Source organism: Carettochelys insculpta, chromosome 8 (assembly GCF_033958435.1).
Source record: "Carettochelys insculpta isolate YL-2023 chromosome 8, ASM3395843v1, whole genome shotgun sequence".
Lineage (NCBI taxonomy): Eukaryota > Metazoa > Chordata > Testudines > Carettochelyidae > Carettochelys > Carettochelys insculpta.
This window is the reverse complement of record NC_134144.1, coordinates 37,049,044-37,074,776: the sequence shown is the minus strand read 5'-3', so window position 1 is coordinate 37,074,776 and position 25,733 is coordinate 37,049,044. Positions and strand designations below refer to the sequence as shown.

General features: G+C 43.7%; 1 protein-coding gene across 4 annotated transcripts in view; it reads left to right on the top strand.

Annotated features, from left to right (window-relative positions):
* Nucleotides 1–24,824, top strand: part of UBR3 (ubiquitin protein ligase E3 component n-recognin 3) — a 189,465-nt gene extending 164,641 nt beyond the window's left edge. For all 4 annotated transcript variants that reach the window (XM_075001016.1, XM_075001019.1, XM_075001018.1 and 1 more), the window contains 6 exons: nt 1,137–1,244; nt 2,443–2,568; nt 13,385–13,564; nt 16,119–16,328; nt 19,602–19,741; nt 22,778–24,824. In XM_075001016.1, the coding sequence (XP_074857117.1) occupies nt 1,137–1,244; nt 2,443–2,568; nt 13,385–13,564; nt 16,119–16,328; nt 19,602–19,741; nt 22,778–22,895 (882 nt within the window). In that variant the 3' untranslated portion in view covers nt 22,896–24,824. The remainder of the gene's footprint in view (nt 1–1,136; nt 1,245–2,442; nt 2,569–13,384; nt 13,565–16,118; nt 16,329–19,601; nt 19,742–22,777) is intronic.
* Nucleotides 24,825–25,733: the final 909 nt, after the last annotated feature.

Here is a 25,733-nt window from a genome sequence, read left to right as displayed (position 1 = left end):
AACCCAGGCCTCCCATGTGGCAGGTGAGAAGGGTACCACTGAACTGCTTCTGGGGTTTCATATCTAGAATTTGTGTCTATTAAACCATCACAGTGCTTTGATTGGATGCAGAGGGAGCACATGACTCTCTCAGCCAGTGTTGTGTGCAGGGGAAAAAACCTACTTGGGCAGAAACCAGTGTAATCCTGCAGTCCTGTACATGGACAATGGTAAAAAAGTCTCTTGTGGGTCACATAGAACCCCAGTGGACCGCAGCTTGCCCACCATTGGCTTAAAGTCTGAGCTGAGAACCTAAATAGTGAAAAGAGATTTGTGCTGGCCCCTTTGGTGAATTTCATCCTCAGTATGGAGTATGCACTGATATAGATGACTAAATACTTTGTACACTAGGGAAATGAGTGCCAGTTTCTGTACAGAATTTTTGGTAGAGCATTCATATATTACAGTCCACTCTGTTATTTTTGTAAGAAACATCCTGGTAGCATTTTGTCTTTGTTCATCATGCTTACTCTGTTCTCACATGAACTAAAGTTTGTATCTGGTATTTCTTCTTGTGGGTATTTTTGTGTAATTTCAGGGAGGACATATATAGAATTTTGCTGCTTATTTCTCATGGTTTTCTGTAATTATTTGCATTCTTAACACCTGATTCTTATGGCACAGAGCTAAGTGGCTTAAAAAAAACTAATTCCGATGAATATTTTTTCCTAATAAATGTTATCCGTTTTCCACATAACACTACATTTTCTGATATGCTGAATGAGAAAAGAAGCTATCTAACATGCAGATTTCTTGATTCAGTTTAATTAATCCATTATAGCAAATTACAGTTTTAAAGCCTCCACTTAACATCAGTATATACGCTAAATATATTCCATGTGAATTGTATTTGATTTTAGTAGCCTTTCACAATCCAAATATTGTTTCAGTTTCTGTATACCGTATATTCTTATGCATTATTTGTGATTAAAATATCACCCTTCCAGTAACCTATTTATTTCTAGTTTTTTGGTCAAAATGTGTGTATTGCTTTAAAGGAAATATATTTCACCTTTGCAGCAGTTTCTATAGAAACCATTTTCTCCTTAATTTGTATGGCTGATGCAATTTGGATCTGCCTTTTTCTTTATTCATAGACTTTATCTTATGGAGAGAAGTCTTGGGAAGCATTACTAAGTCATGTGATTTCTGAGCTCTCTAAAGGGAAGATGTTTGTGGAAGGAGGAAATGAAGAAATAGCAATGGTATTTTTTTACAGTTTTATTTAGGGTATTTTAGTAGGTTTACAGATAGAAACAAAATGAGCTTCTGTTTGTTTTGGAAATATTATGAAGTAATGTAGTCATTAAATCTCTCATTTACCAGGGTGCCTAAAAATTACAATGAGCCTCTTTAGACGATCCAGGATGTGCTATTTCTGGTGATTTTAGTAAATTGAATAAAAATACTGACTTTATTTTCTTAAACCAGGCATAGCTATCAAATGTTAATAGTTCGATATTGGACATGTATATTGCATATACATGTGTTTTTAATCATTTCTTTAGCGTTGAATTATTTTTGTTTTTTCAGCGAGAGGCTACTAGTAATTTCTTTGGGTGTGACCACTTGGGAGAAGCCCCAGAAGGATTACCAAAGGATCATTTGATAATAAATACCCATCAATTTGTAATATTTGGGTACACATTATGTCCCCATATCCTCTAAAGACTGGATACGTCCATCACATATATAAAACCCCTCATAATAGTTTTTTCAATACAGTACAGTCTCAAGATTTGCAAACTTAATGTTCATTAATTCAGTTATTCATGAGCAGCTGCCAGTGACTGCTTTTGCTGGGGCCCTGGGCAGGAGCGCCAGCAGCCAAGCTGCAGACAGGAGCCATATTCTCGAAATTCAATGTTCGCGTGTGTTCTCAACAGGGAACCCTCACGAGTGTTGAGACCCTACTGTATTTGTCTCCATTCAAGCTATACACGTTTTAACGTGCCACATGTTGAGAACCACTGAGATAGTACATAGAAGACATTTATTTGTGTTACAGATGGGTAAATGTCCTCTTTTATTTTATTTTATTTTATTTTTCAGATCAAATCCCATTTCTCTGGGGTAGTTTGTGTAGCCAAATCCTTTTTCCGTCATGTCCTGTATGGACTTCTTTTGTTAGCAAAGTTATTTGAGAAGATTGATAGTAAATTAGTTTTGTTTTTGTTTGCTTAGTTGGTTTTTGTTTAACTGACCAGAAGCCTTTGCTTCTGTTAACGTTGAGTCTAAGTATGAAACAAATTTTTGAGAAAAGTTAAGAAAGACATTGTCTAACTGAAAGTTACTGTATCCCAATTTTTTGTGACAAAATCACTAGAGATTATTAGCGAACAATTAGCCTTTGGAACATAGAATTTGGAAAGCAGAATTTAATAACCTGTTTTTTCACTCTAGGGTAGCCCTAGCGTTTGGTCTCTTGACTCGATAGAGCGCTATCTGCAGCAGTTTTGCCTGCCTTTCCTCAGGATCACCTGTCTTCTTCAGCATCATCTTTTTGGAGGGGATTTACCCAGTTGTCAGGTACAATGATTGTGGAGGGAGAAGGCTGCTGGTTTCTTCTGTTGAAAGTTTTATGTATTATAATTGAAGGATGTGTTAATCCACCTCTAAAATACAAAATGTTGGACGTTTTCTATCATTTAGAGCGGATGTTTTGCTGTAACATTGTTTCATGTCTGGCGCCCATGAAAGACTTCAGATACATTATCAAAGTCTAACTACAGTAAACCCTCGATTTTTATCGTCCCCAATTTAGTGAACATCCTTCCCCCCGCCCTCATTGTTCCCAAAGTCTGCTGGGATCCATAAAATCACCCCTCCTCCCCGCCCCCCCCAAAAAGTTAAGACTTATGCTGATGCAGCTTGGAGGATCCGCCACCTCCTCTGCCAGAGCCCCCATGCATATGTGGCGGTGGCACCTACAGCTGCATGATGAGGCAGCTCCAGCCATGTGGCCAGGTGCCTTCAGTCACAAGGTGGGGTGCAGCAGTTCCTCCATCACAAAACTAGGTGGGAGTAAGGGAATGTCAAAGTGGGGCACTTATTTCAAAGCTGTCCCCATCTGTGCTGTCAATCTGCAATTCAGAGTCTGCACTTTGAAATTCATTATGCTAACAAAGTGCTGAATATGTACATTAGTGCCTCAGTAGCCTGCTTCAGATTACCTCATTACTATGGGCCAGGTGTAGAAGCAGCCTTAGGGAGCAGCCACATCACTCCACCTCTTCCAGAGGAGAACAGTCAGGAGAGCAGTCCTATGCGTAGTCACAGCAACCGTTGGATGGAAAGTTGAAGGCCAACTGGGAGAAAATAATTATCAAGGATTCCCTTCTTTAAATAAATTCCTCCAAAATTGAACTAATTTGTTTCACAGTCTGGCTTCCTGAGTCTGTCTGAATTGAGAGCACTGATCTGCCTGTAAGAAAATCAGAATGGTTCTAGGCCCCATCTGTAAAAGGAGGAGGTAAATTAAGGCCATGTTCAAGAGAGGGGTCAAGACAATTGGTTTTCAAATTGAACTAGATAGGCTAAGTTGCCCACAAATAATATTTACCCCAGAGCTTTAAAAAAGACACAGATATCTGCTAAAAGTCATTGTAGACAAGTATAGAAAGAGAATGAACTTATAAAAAGCAAAACGCTAAAGCAGACAATCGAAAACCTGCCCCTTTGCATCCTGACCATTTAAAGTAGATGCAAAGGCAACATCAACAAAGGATGTTGGAATCCTGCAGGTAAGCAGACTTGTCCAGAAGTAGCATATGCAGTTGTTGGCATTAATATGGAACACTATAACTTTCTTATGATTCACTTGGGTTATCTGAGTCCCAACATGCTTCCCGCAATTTTTTTCTTGACGTGAAAACTTTATTAGCTAAATGATTTAGGGAGGTTGTGCCCATGGACTTACTGATGAGGTACCCCAGTAGTCCACTAGCAGTCAAAACATCTTTGTATGGGTGTCAATCTGGGGAAAAAGAAAAAAAAAAGATTTTGGAAGACAAAACGAGTGCATGAAATATCTCACGTTCCAGATGCAGGGACTGTAGTCAAGCTTTCTTCTTTGAGTGGTCCCCGTGGGTGCTCCACAATAGGTGTCGGGCTTGCCTGGCGCTGCAGATCGGAAATCTTCCAGCAGTTTCTCCTGGATTGCGCATGCGCCGGCGCGTGCCGCCACCCTACGCGCCCCCGGCCGTGTGTGCGATCCGGTCCCTGCCAGTTCCTTCTCAACCGCCATCGGCTGCAGACGGAATCCACTCAGGCTAAGGCCAGAGTCAGATTACTTAGTGGTTTTTTTCCACGTGTAATTTGTTGTTTTGGTTATTAAACAAAAAAAAAAAAAAAAAGAGAGAGAGAAAGCAAAGACAAAGAATATCAGCAAAAGAAAAAAGAGAGGAGCGGAGAAAAGAAGAGCGGACGTGAAGGCCATTTAGGCTGCCCGCTGCCCCACAGGCCGGTGATCACTATTTGGGGTGGAAAGGCACAAATTAAGTGCTAAGTACCCTATTAACAATAATGGACTCACCGCAATGGCCTCTTCAGGTTTTAAAAAGCGGGAGTCATGCCGTGAAGCTATGCCGGCCTCCGTGGGGCATAGCGAAGGCATCCGATACCTGGGGGAATTACCGCTTACCCAGACGCGTTCTCACTGTGCTAAGCTCACAGCCAGGGCCAGGAAGGACAGAGTGATGAGGCATAAAATGCTCTTGTTGATAAGGCTCTCCAGCCGGACTTGCCGGCGAAGCCTCACCCAGAAGGGCCCTCTGGGTTGCATAAGAAGAGGGCAGTTTTTCTCTCTCACCCCCTCAGCGCAGAAACAAAGGAATCTCTCCCTGGCTTGATCCTTGCCGTGTGTTTGCAGTGAGCAGGACGAGCGGAGCACACAGCCACCAGCCGCATACTCAGGCAAGCGGCAGCGCACGTGGCAGAGGCTGAGCCTCCAATTATTCAACAGCCAGCACGCGCGGCGCCTAGAGCGTGAGCCAGGCAAGCGCTGGAACCGGCGGCACCGCCACAGGCGGCACAGACCCCCGCGGCACCAGCGGTGCAGGGCTGCCAGGCATGGAGCCTGCAGGCACCGGAGGGGGATACCCGCGCAGCACCGACAGCGGGGCCGAGATCCCCGGCACGGAACGGGGCAGTGCCGGCCCCGCAGTGGAGGGGCAAGGCAACATCAAAAACCCGGCACCGCAGTCCATCTCTGGACAGGGCTGCGCTGCTGTTAGCACCAAGCCCTCCCCCTGTGATACACACGCCGCACCGAAGGCCTGTCTCTCCACCGGCCCATCCGAAAAAAAACCAAACAAACCTCCTTCTCCGTTCCTCCAACCAATGTCACCATGGCTTGGGCCACCTTCACCATTTCTGGGGCTGGATCCCCTGGCATACTATCACAAGCCAGTTTCACCTCTATCTGTGTCGTCGCGGAGGTCTCGCTCTCCCAGACATCGGGGGTACACACCCCACGAGTGGTCTAGGTCTCCACCCCCGGACCCTTGCCCGTGCTGCCATGGTCATCCTTATCAGGCTGGACACAGACAAACCACAGGCCTACACCCAGGGGCAGGTCCCCCCCCGGGCCGCTCAATACCCCCGTGGGCACTCCCGATCGGGGACAGAAACACAGTTGTCTAAAGGGGAGTTAATTTTAGAACCCCGAGACTTTTCTTCACGATCCTCTGGCGAGCAAGTGTATCATCGACCGCAGGAACCTGAGGGTTTGAGGGAGGTTTACCTTAGTGGTTCCTCCTCATCCTCCCCAGATGAGGCCATGGCCCCCAGGGACGTCTCTCCCCCGGATGACTTTAAACAGTTTCAGGAGCCATTTAGAAGGGTGGCTTTCACGCAAGACATTCAAATGGCAGAGGTGCAGGAGAAACATCACAAACTCCTGAAAAATTTGAGACCCCCAGCTTCATCCAAAATTGCTATTCCGCTGGACGAAGCCATTCTGGAGTCAGCCACTACTACATGGCAGATTCCGGCCTCTGTTCCGCCTACGAACAAGAGAGCGGATAAGAAATACTTCGTCCCGGCAAAGGGCATGGAGTTCCTCTTCAGTCACCCACAACCAAATTCTTTGGTGGTCGGGTCGTCCCAGCAGAGGTCAAAGGCTTCTCAGTACAAATCGGGGGATCGGACAAAGATGCTAAGAAGCTAGAGCTGTTTGGCAGGAAGGTATATTCCTCTGCTATCCTGCTATTGAGAATGGCAAATTATGGGCACACCTAGCAAACCATAATTTTGATAATTACTCCGGGCTTCCTCCCCTCATGGCTTCACTTCCGGAACATAAAAAGCCGGTGTTAAAGGCGATGGTTCAAGAGGGCTACGCAGCATCGCGGACGGGAGTCCAGATTGCCCTGGACGTGGCGGACACGGCGGCATGTTCAATGGCTACAGCAGTGGTCATGCGTAGAGAATCCTGGCCCCAGACGTCTGGTATCTCAAGGGACCTACAGGCAAAGATCATGGACCTTCCCTTTGATACACAAAAGCTGTTTGCGGACTCAACCGACTCAGTCCCTCACCCCAGTAAGGACTCGAGAGCTACACTTAAAAGCTCGGGCATTTATACTCCCCCATACAGGAGGGAAAACTTCTACCCTCAGCAAAGACGCTACGCTTACAACCACAGCGTGCTCAATATCAATGGGGCTACGACCAGGGGCGCTATCAGTAGTGGCAACAGTACAGAACTCCTAGGCGACGTTCTTAACAAAGCCGTACGCCCTCGGGTCAGGCCTAAAGGCAACAAGTTTGATGGGTAGGTCGGGGGCTGCACTATCAATACCCTCGCTCAGTGCCACTCTCATTTCATGTTCCATCATCGCCTCAGACCGTTCCACTCCCAATGGCAAAAAGATCACCACAGACATATGGGTGCTGGAGATCATAGCCACAGGTTACGCGATCCCCTCCCAGTCACTTCCACCTACGAAGCCTCCCACTAGGCCTTACCTCAGGGACGCTGCCATGAGGCGAGGCTCAAGCAGAAGGTGACTCAACCTTATGTTCATAAGGGCGGTGGAAAGAGTGCCGGAATAATTCCAGGGGAAGGTTTTTATTCACACTACTTCCTACCAGAGAACAGAACAGGACACTGGAGGCCATCTTAGATCTTCGGGGCCTCAACAGTTACTTGCGTAAGCAACGGTTTCTGATGATCACAGTTGCCTTGATACTCACGGCACTGGACGATGGAGACTGGGTTGCAGCTCTCGACTTACGAGATGCTTACTTTCATATAACAATCCACCCGGCACACAGACGCTTCCTCCGCTTCACGGTCAGCCAGGAGCGCTTCCAGCACAGGGTTCTTCCGTTTGGCCTCTCCTCGGCCCCCAGAGTCTTAACCAAAACCCTGGCAGTGGTATCAGCCTACCTGCACAGACAGGGGGTGTTTATTTTTCCCATATCTGGGCGACTGCCTGCTAAAAGGGACCTCGAAGGCAGAGGTCTCACGCATGATACGCGTCACAGCGGACACGTTTCTTCACTGGGCCTAGTCATCAACCTCGCAAAATCAAAGTCCGAACCCACACAACACATAGAGTTCATAGGGGCACGCATAAACTCCATTACAGCAAGGGTTTACCTACCCGACGCCTGCTTCTGCGCAATCAGTTCGCTGGTGCAAGTCATTACATACAGCCCCACGGTGCCGGTCTTAACGTGCCTACAGCTGCTGGGCCATACGACGGCAGCGAAGTTTGTGGTACAGAATGCCAGGTTGCACATGTCAAGCCTGTAGCATTGGCTGGTGAGCATTTACAAACTGGCATCCCACACGGTCCACAGGGTGGTGTCGCCCACAACAGAGGTGCGCAGATCCCTGGCGTGGTGGGAAAACCCCAAGAATCTGCCAGTGGGGGTGCCTTTTCACCAACCACAAATTTCTATTTTTTTCTTACTACCAACGCCTCCCACATAGGATGGGGAGCACACATCGGCGACAAGGTAACGCAAGGGCTATGGTCCCCTGCGGAACAGACACTGCACATAACCATGCCGGAGCTCAGAGCAGTGTTCAATGCCTGCAAGCATTTTCCAGATTACCTACGTGGCAAAGTAGTCGGGATTCAATACCGACAATACCTCCACTATGTTTTACATCAATCGACAAGGAGGAGCACGATCCCGTGCCCTATGTGTGGAAGCAGTCCAATTGTAGAATTGGTGCATCGCCAACAACATAACGTTGAAAGCCTCGTACTTGCCGGGCGCTCACACCGTGAAAGCAGATCAGCTGAGCAGGCGCTTTGCAATCACGCACGAATGGCAGATCCGCTCCGGTCTGCTACGGCGCAATTTTCGTACATGGGGGTTTCCCCAGATCGATCTGTTTGCTACAAGGTCTTGCACAAAGCCAGAAGGGAGAGAGCTCGCATGATACTCATAGTCCCGCTTGGGATCGGCAGCAATGGCTTCCCTTGCTTTTGCGCATGTCAGACCGTCCACCGCTCCCTCTACCGGTGGCACCGGACTTACTCACACAGGCTCAGGGGTCCTTAGTGCACCCGCACCCTCAGGGTCTGCATCTACAAGCATGGCTAATCCATGGTTCAGCTCTTTAAAGAGCACGTGTACGGAGGGAGTACAACAAGTCCTGGAATGTAGCTGAAGGACCTCCACCAGGAGGACTTACAAGCAGAAATGGACTCGATTCACAGCCTGGTGTTCCGCCAAGCAGTTAGCTCCCCTTGACGTTCCTATACCTGTAATACTGGAATACTTATTGGACCTCAAGAGAGGCGGGTTTTCTCTATCCTCGCTAAAGGTCCACCTCGCCGCTATATCAGCCTTTTGGCATACAGAGGAAGGGCCCATGGTATTTGCCCATCCTCTTGTTACCAGGTTCTAGAAGGGGCTGGTAAACCTGTACCCCCCTCGGAAACCGCTTCCACCATTGTGGAATTTGGACTTGGTGCTCAGCACGCTATTGGGTCCACCTTTTGAACCATTAGCCACAGTTCCCATATGTCTCCTTATGACAAAAAAAAACAAAAAACAAACCAATCTTCCTCCTTGCTACTACGTCAGCCCGCAGGGTGAGTGAGCTCGCGGCAGTGATGGCAACGCCACACTGCACAGTATTCTCAAAGGAGGTGGTAACCTTAAGGCTGCACCCAGCCTTTGTTCCAAAAGTCTCTTCGGAGTCCAATCTTAACGAGCCAATAGTTTTACCCTCGTTTTACCCGAAGCGTCACAGCTCCGGCACGGAGGCACGCCTGCATCTCCTGGGTGTGAGGAGAGCGTTGGCCTTCTACATAGACAGAACTAAGTCCTTCCGGAAAACGGACAGGCTCCTAGTCTCTCTGTCTCCCAGGTCAAAAGGAGAAGGTCTCTCTTCACACAGAATCTCTAAGCACATTAGCCATGTCTACACGTGCACGCTACTTCAAAGTAGCGGCACTAACTTCGAAATAGCGCCCGTCACGGCTACGCGTGTTGGGTGCTATTTCGAAGTTGAAATTGACGTTAGGCAGCGAGACGTCGAAGCCGCTAACCCCATGAGGGGATGGGAATAGCGCCCTACTTCGAAGTTGAACGTCGAAGTAGGGACCGTGTAGCCGATCCACGTCCCGCCACATCGAAATAGCGGGGTCCGCCATGGCGGCCATCAGCTGAGGGGTTGAGAGACGCTCTCTCTCCAGCCCCTGCGGGCTGTATGGTCACCATGTGCAGCAGCCCTTAGCCCAGGGCTTCTGGCTGCTGCTGCAGCTGGGGATCCATGCTGCATGCACAGGGTCTGCAACCAGTTGTCGGCTCTGTGGATCTTGTGTTGTTTAGTGCAGCTGTGTCTGGGAGGGGCCCTTTAAGGGAGCAGCTTGCTGTTGAGTCCGCCCTGTGACCCTGTCTGCAGCTGTTCCTGTCACCCTTATTTCGATGTGTGCTACTTTGGCGTGTAGACATTCCCTCGCAGCGCCTATTTCGATGTGGTGCTGCGCAACGTCGATGTTGAACGTCGACGTTGCCAGCCCTGGAGGACGTGTAGACATTATTCATCGAAATAGCCTATTTCGATGTCGCTACATCAAAATAAGTTACTTCGATGTAGGCTTCACGTGTAGACGTAGCTATTGTGTCCTGTATAAAAATGTGTTACGAGCTTCAAACTGCTCCTTTGCTGGCCCCGCCCAGGGCTTGCTCCACCAGGGCGTTGGCGGCATCAACAGCCTTCTTCAAGGGCATCGCGTTAAAAGACATCTGTAGAGCGGCGACCTGGTCTTCCTACGACACCTTCGTCAAGCATTATGCCCTGCCTCGGGTATTCGAAGAGGATACCCGTCTGTTGACAGCAGTCCTCTCGGGGGCAAGCTGCACATGAATCGATTATCCACCTCCTTACTTGGGTTACTGCTGGGTAGTCACCTATTGTGGAGCACCCACGGGGACCACTCGAAGAAGAAAGAGAAGTTACTCACCTGTAGTAACGATGGTTCTTCGAGATGTGTCCCCATGGGTGCTCCACCACCCACCCATCCTCCCCGCTTCGGATCTCTGTCTAGTGTTTTTCAGGAGCATCCGAGGCGGTTGGTCAAGGAACTGGCGGGGACCGGATTGCGCACATGGCTGGGGGCGCGCAGGGGGGCGGCGCGCGCCGGTGCATGCACGATCGAGGAGAAACTGCTGGAAGATTTCCGATCTGCGGCGCCGGGCGAGCCCAACACCTATTGTGGAGCACCCACGGGGACACATCTCGAAGAACCATTGTTACTACAGGTGAGTAACTTCTCTTTCTCTCTCCCTCTCTGAGGATTTCATGACCTGTCAGCTTGATAAATGTATATCTTCACACCCAGATTAACCTGGGGCACAGAAATATCTCATACCCATTACCAGTACCTTTTTCACTTAGGCTGTGTCTACACTAGAGGGTTTGTCAACAAAACAGGCATTTTGTCCAGAAGACTCATGGAGTGTCCACACTAAAGGTGCATTCTGTTGGCATACTGTCGACAGAACTCAGCACTTTTGCCAACAGCCCTCAGTCTATCCCCCACGAGCCAGCATGCCTTTCTCAACAGAATCTGTCAACAAAAAAAAGCTGTATGGACGCTCTGGGGGGCCGTCTGTCGACAGACAGGGCTTCAGGGTCTGCTGTGCTTCCAGCTGGCCATTGTGTTGAGAGAGCGGCCAGGCATTCTGGCTGCTGTCTGTCGACAGAGTGAGCCATTTTCATGCATGGTTGCAATCTGTCGACAAGTTTTGTTGGAGGTTATCTTCCAGCAGTAACTTCTGTCAACAGATTGCTGTGGTATAGACATAGTCTTAGTGCTTCAGGATGCTTTGAGTGTTTTCCTGGGTGCTGATTATAACAACTCACTGTTAAGCACAAACATACAGATTTTTAAGAGAGATACATTTTTGGACAATGATTGTTTGAGGATGCGCTTAGCACTGGCTGAGGCACCAGCATGTCTGCAGCACCAAACAATTTTGATTAGCATTTAGGAAGCGCACCTGTCTTTTCCCCAGCTACGAGTCTGAATTGTGTCCATTGTTTTAAAAAATATTTCTGTCACAGAGGAAATTTTGGTAAGAGAGTCGAGTTCCCCAAATATAGAACAGGGCCCACTCCATCCAACCCCTGTTGAAACTATCAGCCATGCAGCCCTGATTCCTTTCCTCATTCTTAAACTTGCTGCTAATTACATGCTGCAACTGCATTTTCCAACACCCTTGGGACTGGACCTGACCTGAATGAGGGAATTTACCAGAGGTCTCTCCCCACCCCACAGTCCACTACCCATCCTGCTGGCAACTCTGTGCCCCACTGGCCACTCTGACTCCCCTTCCCTCCTTGAGCCCTTGCTGCCACCTTACCTGCGCTGGTGCCAATCCCAGACATGGCAGGTGCCAGCCCTGCAGAGGCCAGTTCCAGGCCTGGCTGGGCTGCCAGCGCAGCTCTGGTCCTGGGACACCAGCTCAGTCCCAGATGTTGCCAAACCAGAGAGTGCCAGTTTGGGGAGGTGGAACCTATAGTAGCCTTTTCTGGTAGTGTTTCTATAATTCCGTGAGCGAGCTGATTTATGGAACAGTAGGTTAGCATGTCCTAATGCTCTAAATTTGGAGAACTGGAGTCTCTTACCAATCCCTTATGGAAGATTTCCCATTAACACAGAATTTCAGAATACTTTTTGGTGGAAAAGACATTTACGGTTAAGTAAAAAAGGGGCCTTCTTAAAATGGATAGAATATTATTAATGGGCAGAGAGATTTTAGGATTGTTCTCTCTCCTCCCCCCCTTTTCATTTATTTCATTTTAAATTGATATGACTATACTGTAAGATTTAGGGCTCTGCAGGCGTTTGCAGCTCAAGTCATAATTGCTTTTAGGAAAGTGGTTGCTCCTATAAGCATATGACTGAACCTGAAGCAGTTCTATGCCTACGGTTAAGAATTGCTGAGTATTCACCAGCACATTATCTGTGGCAGAAGATCGTTGGAGTGATTATCACAAATTCAGTTCTTCTTTTTTACTTTATTAACCGTGTATCTTCATTGCCATGGGATTTCCAAGCTTCTAGTTCCTGAAGTGCTGCTGTGCATAGGCCTCATTTTATGTTTCCTTACTTTTCTCTAATTATCACCTTACGTTTCAGTTCTGCAAACATGTACACCTGTGCTTAACTTTAACTGTGTAAATAGTGCCATTGAAATCAGGAGGACTACTCATATTGGACCACTCATTTTTAAAACTAAGTACACTTGTCTTTATAGCATTAGGGCCTTACGATGGTTTATCTGCCTCTTAAAACTGTTCTGTGTTCATAGAGAATACAGTAGTTCCATTCAAACTAGACTTTCGTCTTAGGTCTGCTAAGCATAAGCTAACCTTCTATGGGCTTCATTCACTACCCACGTTCTGGAACAGCTTTAACCTGCACCTCTGATTTAAGGTCCCTTGAGAATTTTACACCAGTGGAGAATCGGGTGTAGCAGAGCCTCCCTCCACTATGCTTCTTCCGACCTTCTGTGGCTAGAAGGGTGGCTGCAGTGGAGGAGGCTCCATCACTTCCTCCAACTTCACACCAGCAGAGATTTCCCCTAAAGGAGAAATTTTTCCAGGAGAATGTTTGGCTGCTTAAAATTCACTTTGCACTATGGAATAGCCCAAAGAGAACACGATTGATGGAGAATCTGGCTCTGATTGTTTTGAGAAAACTTGAGCTTGTCTTTGTCTATGAATTGAACTCCTGAATCCTCCTTCCAAACGAGCTCTACCAAGTGTGATAAAAGGTCACTTACATTTGGAATTGATACAAATAGTGCTGTGCTTTGAGTTTATAACACAACATGATCTGAGCCTTTCTTGTTTCATGTCTAACAGGAAGACGAAGAATTTGCAGTTCTTGCAAACTGCCTGGGTTTATTACCATCATCTTTTCAATCACCACATCAATTCACCAGTGCCTCTTGCCTTGACTGGCCAGTGCCAGCATTTAACATGATATCACAGTGGTGCTTAGAATTGGCTTCATTTGCAGACAGACATACAGAACAAGTGAAGGTATGTAAAAAAAATGTGCACCTCCTATCCAGTGTTGATGTGTGAGAAAGGAATTTCTTGCTTCTAGTTACACGGTGTGTCTTCATGCAATGCTGTGTTTTCAATTTATCATGACAAAATATGCGGGAAAGTTGCATATTTAAACCCAGGACATGTCTTTATGCTTGCATTTGTTTCACTTGCATATTTTATAGGTACAATTTTCTTACAAAATCTTGAACCCTAGTACTAATTACAAAATTCTTCTGTCCTTGGTAGATCTGATTAATTCAATTGACCATTGAGCCATGATGACAAAATTATTATTGCTATAGTTTTTATGCTTGAAAAAGAACATGGGGGAGCTGCTGTTTTGTTGTATTTTGCAGATCAGACCTCTTTCAGGTTTATAATAAACTCTTGTGAAAAAATGAAAACAGTAATTTGTAAGAGAGATCCTCACACCTATGTGCCTGTAAGTGGATAACCTATGAAAAAGGAAGAGATTCAACTGTGTTGTTAGCTCTTTAAAAATTTTAGGCAACATTTTTTTAAATGAGAGGGTAAGTTAGACTCTCAAACTAATACACAGGTACCTATCTGTTTTTTAAATGTACTGAATATCCAGCAATAGCAATTCCCATCAGCTTTATGGGGAATTGCTGAATACTCAATGGCTATATCTGCCATTGTGTTGAGAGCGCGGCCATATTACAAATGCCTTCTGTCAACAGTAAATTGACAGAGCACGGCACTTTTGTTGACAGTGTTCTGCCATTCCCCCAGGAGGCAGATGGCCTCTGTTGACAGAATCTGTCGACAGAAAGCAAGCATGGATGTTCCAGGGAGCCTTCTACCAATAGACATGGCTTCTGGGATACTGGGCAGCCCTGTCTGCTGTACTTCTGGTTGGCCATTCTGTCTAGGGAGTAGATTGACAGTCATCTGCTTTCGTGTGTGGCCACAATCTGTCGACAGAAGTTTTGTCTGTAGATCTCTTCTGACAGTAACTTCTGTCAACAGATTGCTGTAGTGTAGACATGACCACAGTGTTTGAAAATGAAGCAAATTCATAGGCATCAGTTTGAGAGCCTAACTTTACCCAGCTGCTTTGGCCACAGATTTCAGTACAAGTAGCAGCTTTGTCTGCCCATGCAGTTGCACCACTGGCTGTCCACTAAAGGCTATATATGTAAATTGTACCCTGAAGAAAGGCAGTCAGTACAAGTTGAACTTTTCAAGTTCGGGACCTGACCTGACCAGTGCCAAACCAGATAATTTGCTGAACCACAAGAGGTCAATATTGTCTAGCAGCATTAACCAACACTTCCGCTGTTTACTGGTCTCTGAGAAGACATTTTGGGGTAAATTACAGCTAAATAACAGCACAGAAAACTGAGATCCAGGACTTGTGGCTGTAATCAAACCTTATGGGAGCAAGGGAATTTGGTCACACCCAGAAGTGGACATCCAGCTAACTAAAATCATGCCAGACACAGACCATGGATGTTGCCAGACCGAGAGCACCAGACTAGAGAGGTTCAGTCTGTCATCAGTTTGTATCCTTACAGAAGCAATTTATGTGGGTATGCTGAGCTCCTTGGGGCAAGAAGCACATTGCTCTTCGGTGGTTTTTCCACCTGTGGCCCAGTCAGCTCAGAGCTGTGGCCCAATCAGCTCAGAGCTACAGCCCATGTGACATGCACAGGGCTGTAGAAATAGCATTGGATGCAGCCCAAATACTATATTGTTACCCACTTATGTGACCAACAGTGTTAAATAGGTTGAGAACCACTGCTCTTGATTGACACTCTGTCTGAAGTCTTGATGCAGCCTTAAATAAAGTAAACTCTTGATATCCAGCAACCCCAGGACCAGGAGGTTGCTGGGTATTCAAATATTCCGGTTAATGGAGAGCCGCTGGGGGGAGACACAAGCATTGGTCAGTGGCCCCCCAAATAAGAAAATTGAGCTCCACCCTACCCCTATTGCCAGCTCCCGGTCAACTGCTGCCCCAATTATCTTATGCTGGGGACAGTGGGAGCTGCTTGCAGGGTGGTAGACATGGCTGCATGGTATGAGTAGTAGCTTGCATGACGGCGGACATGGCCGTGCAGCGTGAGGAGCCGCTCGCGGGGCGGCGGGGTGGCAGACATGGCCACGTGGCATGAGGAACTCTTGTAGGGTGGTGGACACTGGGTGGGAGAGCTCAATCAGCCTGATGGAACTTGCAGAGTACCCCAGGACTGTCTGAAGGGGAAAAAATAAATAAAAAAAAGGAAACTCCACCATGGCTCAGGGTTTATGTCAGTTATCTGAGCATTTCAGTTGATCAAATCCTGGATAAAAAAGAGTTTATTGTAGTCTCCATAGGAGGCCAAGTGTAGTCTTCTTCAGCCATAAGTCATTGAAAGAACACTTTGGAGCGTGTATGGAATTCAGTGAGCCATCTCAAAGAGCACATCTCCCTCCTTTAACCAAAATTCTAACATTTTACATTCTGTAGTTCTAAAGTTCTCACAGTACATCTAAAGAGACATACAGCACTAATAAATGTTTGTCATGTTTTTCTCAGGCTTTGCTTATACAGGAGCCTAAGTGGGACTTACCATGTCTACTTCAGTTGCCTGAAAATTACAATACCATCTTCCAGTATTATCACAGAAAGACTTGTACTGTCTGCAGCAAGGTTCCTAAAGATCCTGCTGTTTGTCTAGTTTGTGGTACCTTTGTATGCTTGAAAGGACTTTGCTGCAAACAACAGAGTTACTGCGAATGTGTACTGGTAAGAGAGAATTCTATAATAAGAGATTTCAAACAACTATAGCTTTATCTCCATATAAATTGGAAAAAAAAATCCTTCTTAGAAGTTGTGCTTTCCTCTCACAGTTCTGACGGTTTTCGTTTCCAAACATATTTTAAATTTAAACATAGTAAATTTTTACTCTGTACCCTCACAGGACAGTCATGTTGTGAGGCCGTCCTAATGGCATTTGGCCTAATCTCAGAGGCAGCAGCTACCCTTGTTCTTCCTCCATAATGGAGGAGAGCAAATGGTCTACACTGAGGCCAATGCTAATTCCACTAAATGGATTAAATAGGTCTGTAAATTAATGGCTGACAGTCACTCTTGCTCCAGAGTTCTCCCGTGCCATCTCTGCAACGCTGCCTTGAGAAAAGAATCTTTTAATCCTAAATGAATGTGTTCATGGTATTTACAGAAGAAGACTAGCCATTCCAAATTAGTATAAATATTTTTAAAAGAAATTATCATGTTTTTTTCACTCCAAAATAGTTTTGTTTACAATTTTTAAATCTCATATTTATAGATATTTTATTCAAATGTCACTGAAAACCAAGTTTGTTCTTAATTTCCTGTAGTGTGTTTGGCCTCAATTTTGTAGCATTGTACTTGTACTGGGAAGCTACAAAAGTGAAACTGAACAGAAAACAAATAAAACTTGAGTGAGCTGTTCTTCCTTTTCTGAATGAAATGCAAAATGTAAACAACACAGATAATGGTTTTTAATTTTTTTATTTGATTTATCAGGATTGTTGCTAATGATGCCATTAAGAAAAATGTTTCTGAAAATAGGATTTTTGACACTGTCTTTTAAGTTTATTATTTCGAGTCCCTTGAAATCGTAACATAAAAATGTCATTATTATAAAGTTTTTATTAAGTTTCCCAACCAGGCTCCAAATTGTGGTGGTGATTTTTCTGAGTGTGGTATTTGGTTGTTTCCCCTTTTCCACAGGGAAGTTGACAGAGGCCACAAACTCATTTCACATAAGCTCCACAAGAGCTATCAATATTTCTTATTTTATCAGTATGGTCTTTAGATGGATATTCATATTAATGACTTAAAAATTAAAGGCTCCATATTTCATGAGGATGCCTCTGAGCCACATACCCTTCATTGAAGGAGTATGTTTCCATGTTTGGAAAAAAGTTGAAGGTGGGGAGTCAACAGACCTAGATTATGTTGTGAGCCACCATTTTTTTATGCGTGAACTTAAGCCAGTCATTTTGCCTGTAACGTTCAAATGTCCCCTAAGTTTGGGTGCTTCACTGCTCAGGCTTTACATGTCTGAGGATGATTTCCAAAAAAGTTAAGTTTTGTCTTCAGTTCCCATCAGCTTCATGGGACATAGTTTTCATCAGGGGGTGAAAGCCAGACCCCAGCAGTATTGAACTGAGCAGTGAAAAACTAAACACCCATGTGAGCAGGAACTTCTGAAAAATTGGGCCTCAGCTGCTCATGCCCTTATTTTCTGTGCTTTTGTGCCTCTGTTTCCCCACATGTAAAATAAAGATAATGAAGGCTGTATTTTTTGTCAAGGGGGTTAAAGATTTTGTGGTTTTTATTGTTTTAAAAATATATTCCTCACTCCTGAATTCTAGTGACTTACTTATTTCTGGGTGGATGGAGGGTGGGTGCTTTCACTGAGGACTCTGAGTGCTGCCTTGTTAAATGTTAGGCTGCATGTGTGACAAAGAGAGCAGAAGGGACAGACCCAGGAACTTGGGGTCATCTTTGTAATTCCTCCAAGGGTGATTCTGCCCCATCCAGCATAAAATACAAGAAGACTTAATAGTAGGATGGATTTGTAGATATCAACCCTATAGTGGCTACTATTGTATTTTACTCAAACCTGGCTGCAGTTTCCACAGGGCTAGCAGAATTATAGTAATTTCTTCTAAAATACTTCTTTAAAAGGTGTTGGGATTAACTGACACTTGACCTTTTAAAGTTATATTTCCATGAGTTGATCTTTTCAGCATAAGGTCTGAATATGCTCTTTCCTATCAACTGACATGATGAAAAACACCATAAGGATAATACTCATGCACCTTTCTGAAGTGCTTGAAGTAGGAGGTGCTTTATAAGTTGAAAACATTATTGTTATCTGCAACTCTGTCTTTCTCTCTCTCTGTCTCACACACACACACACAGAGAGGAGAAAAAATGATCAAACTTCAAAATAATTTGACATAAAGACTATACTTGAGGTGATTTCAATGAAAGAGTCCTGCAGATGACAGTTATAGACCAAAGAATTTACTTACAATATTCAGATCATTAATTATATTTTAGTTGTGTGGTCAGAAATTTCATTTGTAGTAAAAAATGTGTGAAAAGGCCAAAATCTGCAAAATATAATTGCAGAATAGAACTGCCTAAATTAGTACATTTTGTGCCATTCATGAACAATTAAAATACATTGTTATAACCAGGAGTTTCATCTTTTAAGGAGGCTGGTTTTTGTTTGTTTGTTTTTCTAATGATAACCAATGTGGACACTGAAGTGCAAGATGAGGAGCAATCCACAAGTGTGGCAATATCTGCAACTAGGAATCCAATTGGTAGTGTGCTGCAAACTACCCTGAGTATTTCGTTATCTGAGAGAATCCAGATTCTCACTAAGATTTATTGGATCATAAGCTTTCATGGGCAAGACCCACTTTGTCAGATGCATGCCCACAAAAGCTTATGCTCCAGTAAATCTTTTAATCTATAAGGTGCCACAGGAATTCTTGTTGTTTTTGTGGGTACAGACTAATATAGCTACGTGTCTCATACAGATTCTCACTGTTCGCTAAAAATGTTTTGCCACATTAAATTGTGCACTTCTAATAGTAGCGAGTTAGCAATATCACTGTGAACATTTTTTCATTTTTCTATTTTTTCCGAGGGTAGTACGTTGTACATCTGCTTTTCTCAGATCATGTTCCCTTTCTTGAGTTTGGAACCATTTTCTGCATGGCACCACCTTAGTGGATAAATGTTATAGCAACATATCATGTGGGAGGTTTGGGCTTATTCATAAAATGTATATTAGTCTCTACTTTATCATGCAAATCCCTAAAAACACACCACCCTTAATGTCTAACTGTACCGTAGGGTCAAGGATCAAATTGTTCCTTAGTAAGTGATGTGACACAAAGTATTAAGTGTTTTTGAAATAAAATATTCTTACCTCGTTATTATAAAACTGTCAGACACTAATAGGATCTTTGTACTCTTCCCTTCCTAACTCTAAAATATAACTTCTAGCATTCTCAGAACTGTGGAGCTGGGACAGGAATATTTCTTTTGATCAATGCATCTGTCATCATCATCATTCGAGGCCATCGTTTCTGCCTTTGGGGTTCTGTTTATCTAGATGCACATGGTGAAGAAGACAGAGATCTAAGGTAACATTGTAATAAAGCATGTTTGATTTTGCCACTTCAAGTTTACAGTGTGTAATAAAACAGAGATGGTAATTAACAAGTTTCTCACTTTCTGAGTATTGCATACTTAGAAATGTAAATGTTGTTGTATTTGTTGTAGTATCCTGATTAGATGTATATTCTTTGTAGAAATAAAAGAATCTGGAGCCTGTTAGCTAAAAAATGAATTTTGCTACTTGCTGGGTGTACGTTGTGGTGCTGGAATTTTTCCTACAGAGTATCACTTGAGAAGGAGAGCCTTTGCCATCTCTGTCAGTCACATGATTCACATGGAGTCGCATTCATGGTGGCAGGACTGAGCTTTTCTGGAGGACTCCTTTTTCCCCAGGCTTGTGAGACCCATGTTACAATTGCCTGGGTGTTCCTCTGCATGCTTAGCAGCTCGGAGGGGATCTAGATTTCTTTGATATTGCTTACCACAGCATTTTCCAAAATGCACCACTTCCCCACCCTGCCACCAAATCTCAGTGGGGTGTGGGGGAGATAGGAGAGAGAGAAAACCTGAGATCCTGAGAAGAGGGTGAAGGGATTGGCAGTTTTGGCTGCCCTAGGACCTTCTCAGCCCTCCTATCTTGAAAGCATACTGAGATTGTGACTGGGCAAAAAAGGGATGGGGAGGAGGAGAGAGATTCTCCACCTTGTTGCCATTGCCCAGGCTGTAATGGGGAAGCGGGAATCGATTGTTTTTCATGGCTTCCCAACACTGTGTGCTGTTTGTGAAGCCCTCAACACATATAGCAGCCAGTCTGTCATGGTTGCTGCCCAGCTCTGTAATGGAGGTATAGTTTGAGCTGTACTTCTGTGATGGTATGGGTCTGAACAATCACCAGATTTTGGTATGAGGAAGGAATTTTTCCCTTGGGGTAAGATTGACTAGAACTTGAGTCGGTTTTTCCACCTCTCTGGCAGCCTTTTGGAGGCCTGGTTTAATAGTAATAAGCAATAAGGAAGGAATTTAAACATTGCATGTTTATAATTTCATTTTAATTTGCAGGTGGGCAATTAGTGTGGTGGGCAAAGGGGCCAGCTGTCAGCGGTCTGGTGGACTCTGTTGGCCTGGAAGAAGAATGGGAGATCTTAAGTCTTCATAAACTGAGATGCCCTTCATGTGTATTTCATTCTTTGTCATGGGGATAGGGTGACAGAAGTCAGAGGTTGAATGAATCCTTAGGGGTTAGGCTGTAGGGGACAATCCTGAATATTGACTGTTTAACCACTGAATACCACACTGGGCCCAAATATCTGCCTGGTATTGTGGAGTGTAGGGTTAGCACACAATCCCCTACCCCAAATTAAAGTTAAAAGTTAATCAAGTTGCAGCCTTCCATATTTCCCGTGATGCAGTGTTACATTTTACTGTGCCCCATCGACATGATATCAAGTTGAAAATTCTGTCTACAAAATCACCTTGAACGTGATGTCACTATAACATAAAGCACCCATATTCAAAACCTTACTTACATTTGACCTGTAAATGATATCAGTTGGAAGCTGCACAAAAGCAATTGAGATTTCACATGGTGTGCAGTACATTCATATACCAAGTAGCAAGGCACATTATAAGAACATAAGAGTGGCCATCCTGGGTCAGGCCAGTGATCCATCTAGCCCAGTCTCCTGTCTTCTGAAAATGGCCAGGTGATTCAGAAGGAATGAACAACACAGACGCTGGACTGGATGGTGAGATGCCCTAGCAGTCAGAGGGTTTAGGAAGAGCAGGAGCATGGAACTGCACACCTCACCATCTTTGCTAACCACTGATACAACTGTCCTCCATGGACTTATCTCATTTTTTTTTAACATTTGGCCTTCACAGCATCCTCTGGCAGTGAGTTCCATAGGTTGACAGAGTGTTGTGTGAAGAAGTACTTCCTTGTGTTATGCTTATTAATTTCATTGGTGGCTCTTGGTTCTGGTGTTATGTAAAGAGACAAATAATACTTCCCTATTCACTTTCTTTGCACCATTCCTGATTCAATAGACTTTTGCCATATTGCACCATGGTTGTCTCTTTTCTTAGATGAAAGTCCTCATTTTAACTCTCCATCCAAAGAATGCATATAGTTAAGCCAAAAAGCCTATTGGTGGTGCAAGTAAAATACGGTTTTCACCCCACAGCCGACCAACAACTCGCCCAAGTCCCTCATTCGCTGCCTACATGACCCTTCCTGACCACTCTGCAGCATCTCTCCTGGCTCAGCATTCTGTGCTCATCCTGGGCTAGGACAACTCCTACTACACCCAGCTGCCCAGCTCAGCTCCTTTCCGTCATGTACCCTGCACCTACCTAGTGCAAGCCAAGTGTGAGTGACACATAGTGTAGTGAGTTGGACCATCAAATTGCTGCACCACACCAGGTTGACATAGATAGCCATCCCTCCATCATGCATTCATTTTTTCTCTCTTCCATTTATATGCATGTATATGTATTTTTATCTTTATCTTTGCTTTAAAGTGCATTGAAACAGGTACCTTAAAATAATGAACTAAACATAACACATTCATGTCTGTTAGCCTCTTTGTCTGCTACACAGAGGTCACAGTACCCCTCTGTCCTAGATTTCAGGTGCCGGGCAACATTCCACATTGCTTGGGCAATCACTCAGTCCCGATGTGTTTCGTTTTCAAGCATGTTCTGAGCAACCGTTTAGAGCCCTTTCTGCACAGAGAACCCCGTCCCTGCAGCCCCCTGGAGCTACCTATACTTCTCCCCCACTGTCCTCTCCCACAGCTTTCCCTGTGGTATGGGCTCTGGGACATTAATGTCTAACTGCATAGGCCGTTATTGTAGGGTCAAGAGTGTCAAGCTATATGTGCTTTAAAACAAAAACAAGCATCCTAGACTATAAATATATACATATGTACATGTCAACTGGAAAGCAAAAAATGCAAATATCATTTAACTTCACTATTAGAACGTTACTCTTAGAACTTTAATACTCAGTTTCCCTCTTGTTTTTCCACTATTGACTAATGATTTTTTTTCTCTCCCCTTAGGCGTGGTAAACCTCTGTACATATGTAAGGAAAGATACAAGGTGCTTGAACAGCAGTGGGTATCCCATACATTTGATCACATCAATAAAAGATGGGGACCCCATTACAATGGATTGTAAACTGTTGCTATTATTGTACCAGATCATCGCCTTTACCATGAATGAATGCATCTTGACTTACAGTAGCTTTAACTGAAGGGGGATTTAGTGCTTTCACTGAGGGGTTGAAAAAAATGAAACTATACCAATACGTGAAGTCTTTCAATAATTAGGTGCTTTTGCTACCAAATTAATGGTATGATCATTAAAAGTTAGAAATATCTTCTAAGTGGTGTGAAAAATGTAAATTAATTCAGTAGTGTCTCTCTCTCTCTCTCTCTCTCTCTCTCTCCCCGTTTTAAAAAAAAGAATTCCACTAACAAAAAGAAGCACAAGTTGTACTTACACGTGTTTAGGAGTGGCAAGTCCCAGGGCCTTATGTTTCTGTGGGTGGAATTGAGTCATGTAACAATTTCTGCTGAAATATACTGTAGTACATTGTACATGTGTATTACATCTGCTAAACATACTGGACAGATCTTTCTTTGAGATTTTTCCATAATATCCATTTGTAATTATATAAAACGTGATTTGTGAGACCCTATAATAACACTTGGTCTAAAAGTAGAACTCTTTAAAGAGCATGTCGCTTAATGTGAGAGGTCTATTGAAAGATTTCAGGCATTGCTGAAAACCTTATTTATTCTCAGGAATTTCATAGATATTTTCCATATATAAGAGAAATAGCTGCAAATTAAGTATCTTGCTATGAAAACAGAACATATATTCTGTCTTGTATTTTCTTTCTGGGAAGAGAAATTTGCCATTTCAGTTGAGTAAATTAGTGGTGATAATAGATACACGTTACCATATGTATAAAATTCGTAGGACGCACAATATGGTAGGTTCTAATTATAAGCCTGTCTGCCTTTCGTCGCCAACAGATGCATGTTTCAGAATGATTGGATTGGAAACGTGTGGGTTAAAACAATTTTGAATCTTTCATGTCAGCTCAAGAGGTTCATCTGTATTGTATTTGTGCAGAGTAATCAGTGCTCTTTCTGCTTAATTTCCTAAAAAGAAAAACGTGCAATAGAGGTGGTCCTGGTGAGTGAGCAATGCCTCTGCATCCTCATTGGAAGAATGCCAAATAAACCATTTATTTTCAGAGGGCTTAAGAATCCATGAGAATAGGCATGATTGGGCTAAACTCCACTCTGTAAGTAGATAGGGAAGATTACAGATAAATACTGGTGTGTAATATATTGCTACTAAGCTTTTCTCTCAAATGAGTCAGACATTTGTTGGCTATTTCTATCAAGCAGTTCCTGGTACTGTGGACTTTTCATAGCTTGTTATGTAAAATAAAATTTATATGTGTAAAATAAAAACATCTAATGCTAAAACCATGTGTACAAAATGAAAACATTTATCTCTAAGAGTCTCACTGAAAGTCATTATCCAGTAAAAAGTGCATAGGGGAAATGCAATGACCATATAGCAGCAGTCAAGAGAAGTGGACAGACAGTAAAATACACCTTTAAAAGTGGTGCCGTTGGAGAGTTTTCCCCCAAAATATACAGTTAAAATACATTATAATGGTGTGCTGTTTTTATATATACATACATATATTTCAAAAGCATTAGAATACTTCTGGTAAGATTAGAATTATTCTGTTTCACCAACTGAACAGCTATCTTTTCCAAAATACTACTTTTTTAATATTGTATCATAAGTTCAGCCTGTAATATTTTTGCATTGCTCATTATGAATATTAGGCCATTTTGTAAACGTGATTGAAGAGCAAAAAAGATTCTTTACATCTCCAGCACAACATTATTACAGGGCTCATGAACTTGAGTAGTCTATGGTTTGAAACTCTGATGCTATATTAACAAGAGCTAATGTCTCCAGAATTTGATTACTGTGTATTATTTAAGACGGAATGTTTTATGGTTGTGCATATGGATGTGAAGTAAAATGATTAGCCTTAACTTTAAAATCTGGGTATTTCATAGTTTTTATTTTGGGACTGGTGAATTAGTCACCAGCCAGTTTAAGAAAGAAAAAGAAAAAAGCACTTGATTCAAGAATTGTACTTGAATATACATGCATGCTGCTAACCTAGAATTTTTGATTTCCCTCATAACTTTTTAAAGCCTGCTATATTAAGCTTACTTTGAAAAATAACAGCTCCAGAGTAGAGTGGTGGGCGTGGGTGTGTGTATTCTTCCAATGTACTGGTGTGGTATCCTGTATGAATGATCATTTAAGTACAGTACATTACTGTAGAATTTAAATCAATCTTTATAACACATCAAAAAGTACAAAGCTAGTCATACAGTAATCAATATTGTAAGATATGTTAATAAAAGTCTGCTATCATTCTGTGTCTGGGCTCTTTTATTCTCCACCTTAATGACCTGAGGTATACTTGTTTTTGGATTGTTAGGTGTTCAAACAGATGTTTTATTTAGGCCATGTCTACACTACGGTGATCTTTTGAAAGATGATCATCCAGAAGATCTCTTCTGGAAGCTCTTCTTTTGGAAGAGCACGCGCACCCCACCCCCACCCCCAAAAAAAATGTGGATCAAAAGAGCAATCTGCTCTTTCGAAAGAGAGCATCCACACAGCCCTTGCTGCTTTGAAAGACTGGGCCAGGGATCAAAAAATCCAGCACCATGAGGACTGCTTTTTTGAACAAAGGGCTCCTGGAGTGTCTACACATGCCTTTTTCCAAAAGAATCTTTTGGAAAAAGGTGCTCTTCCTCATTTGGGAGAGGAAGAGGGCTCCCGGAAGAAGTGCCATGTTCCTTCTAAAGGAATTTGAAAGAGCACATTTTGTGTGTTGATGCTCTCCTTGTTCTTTCAGAAGAGTGTCTGATTGTCTGAAAGGACTTGCTAATATAGATGTGG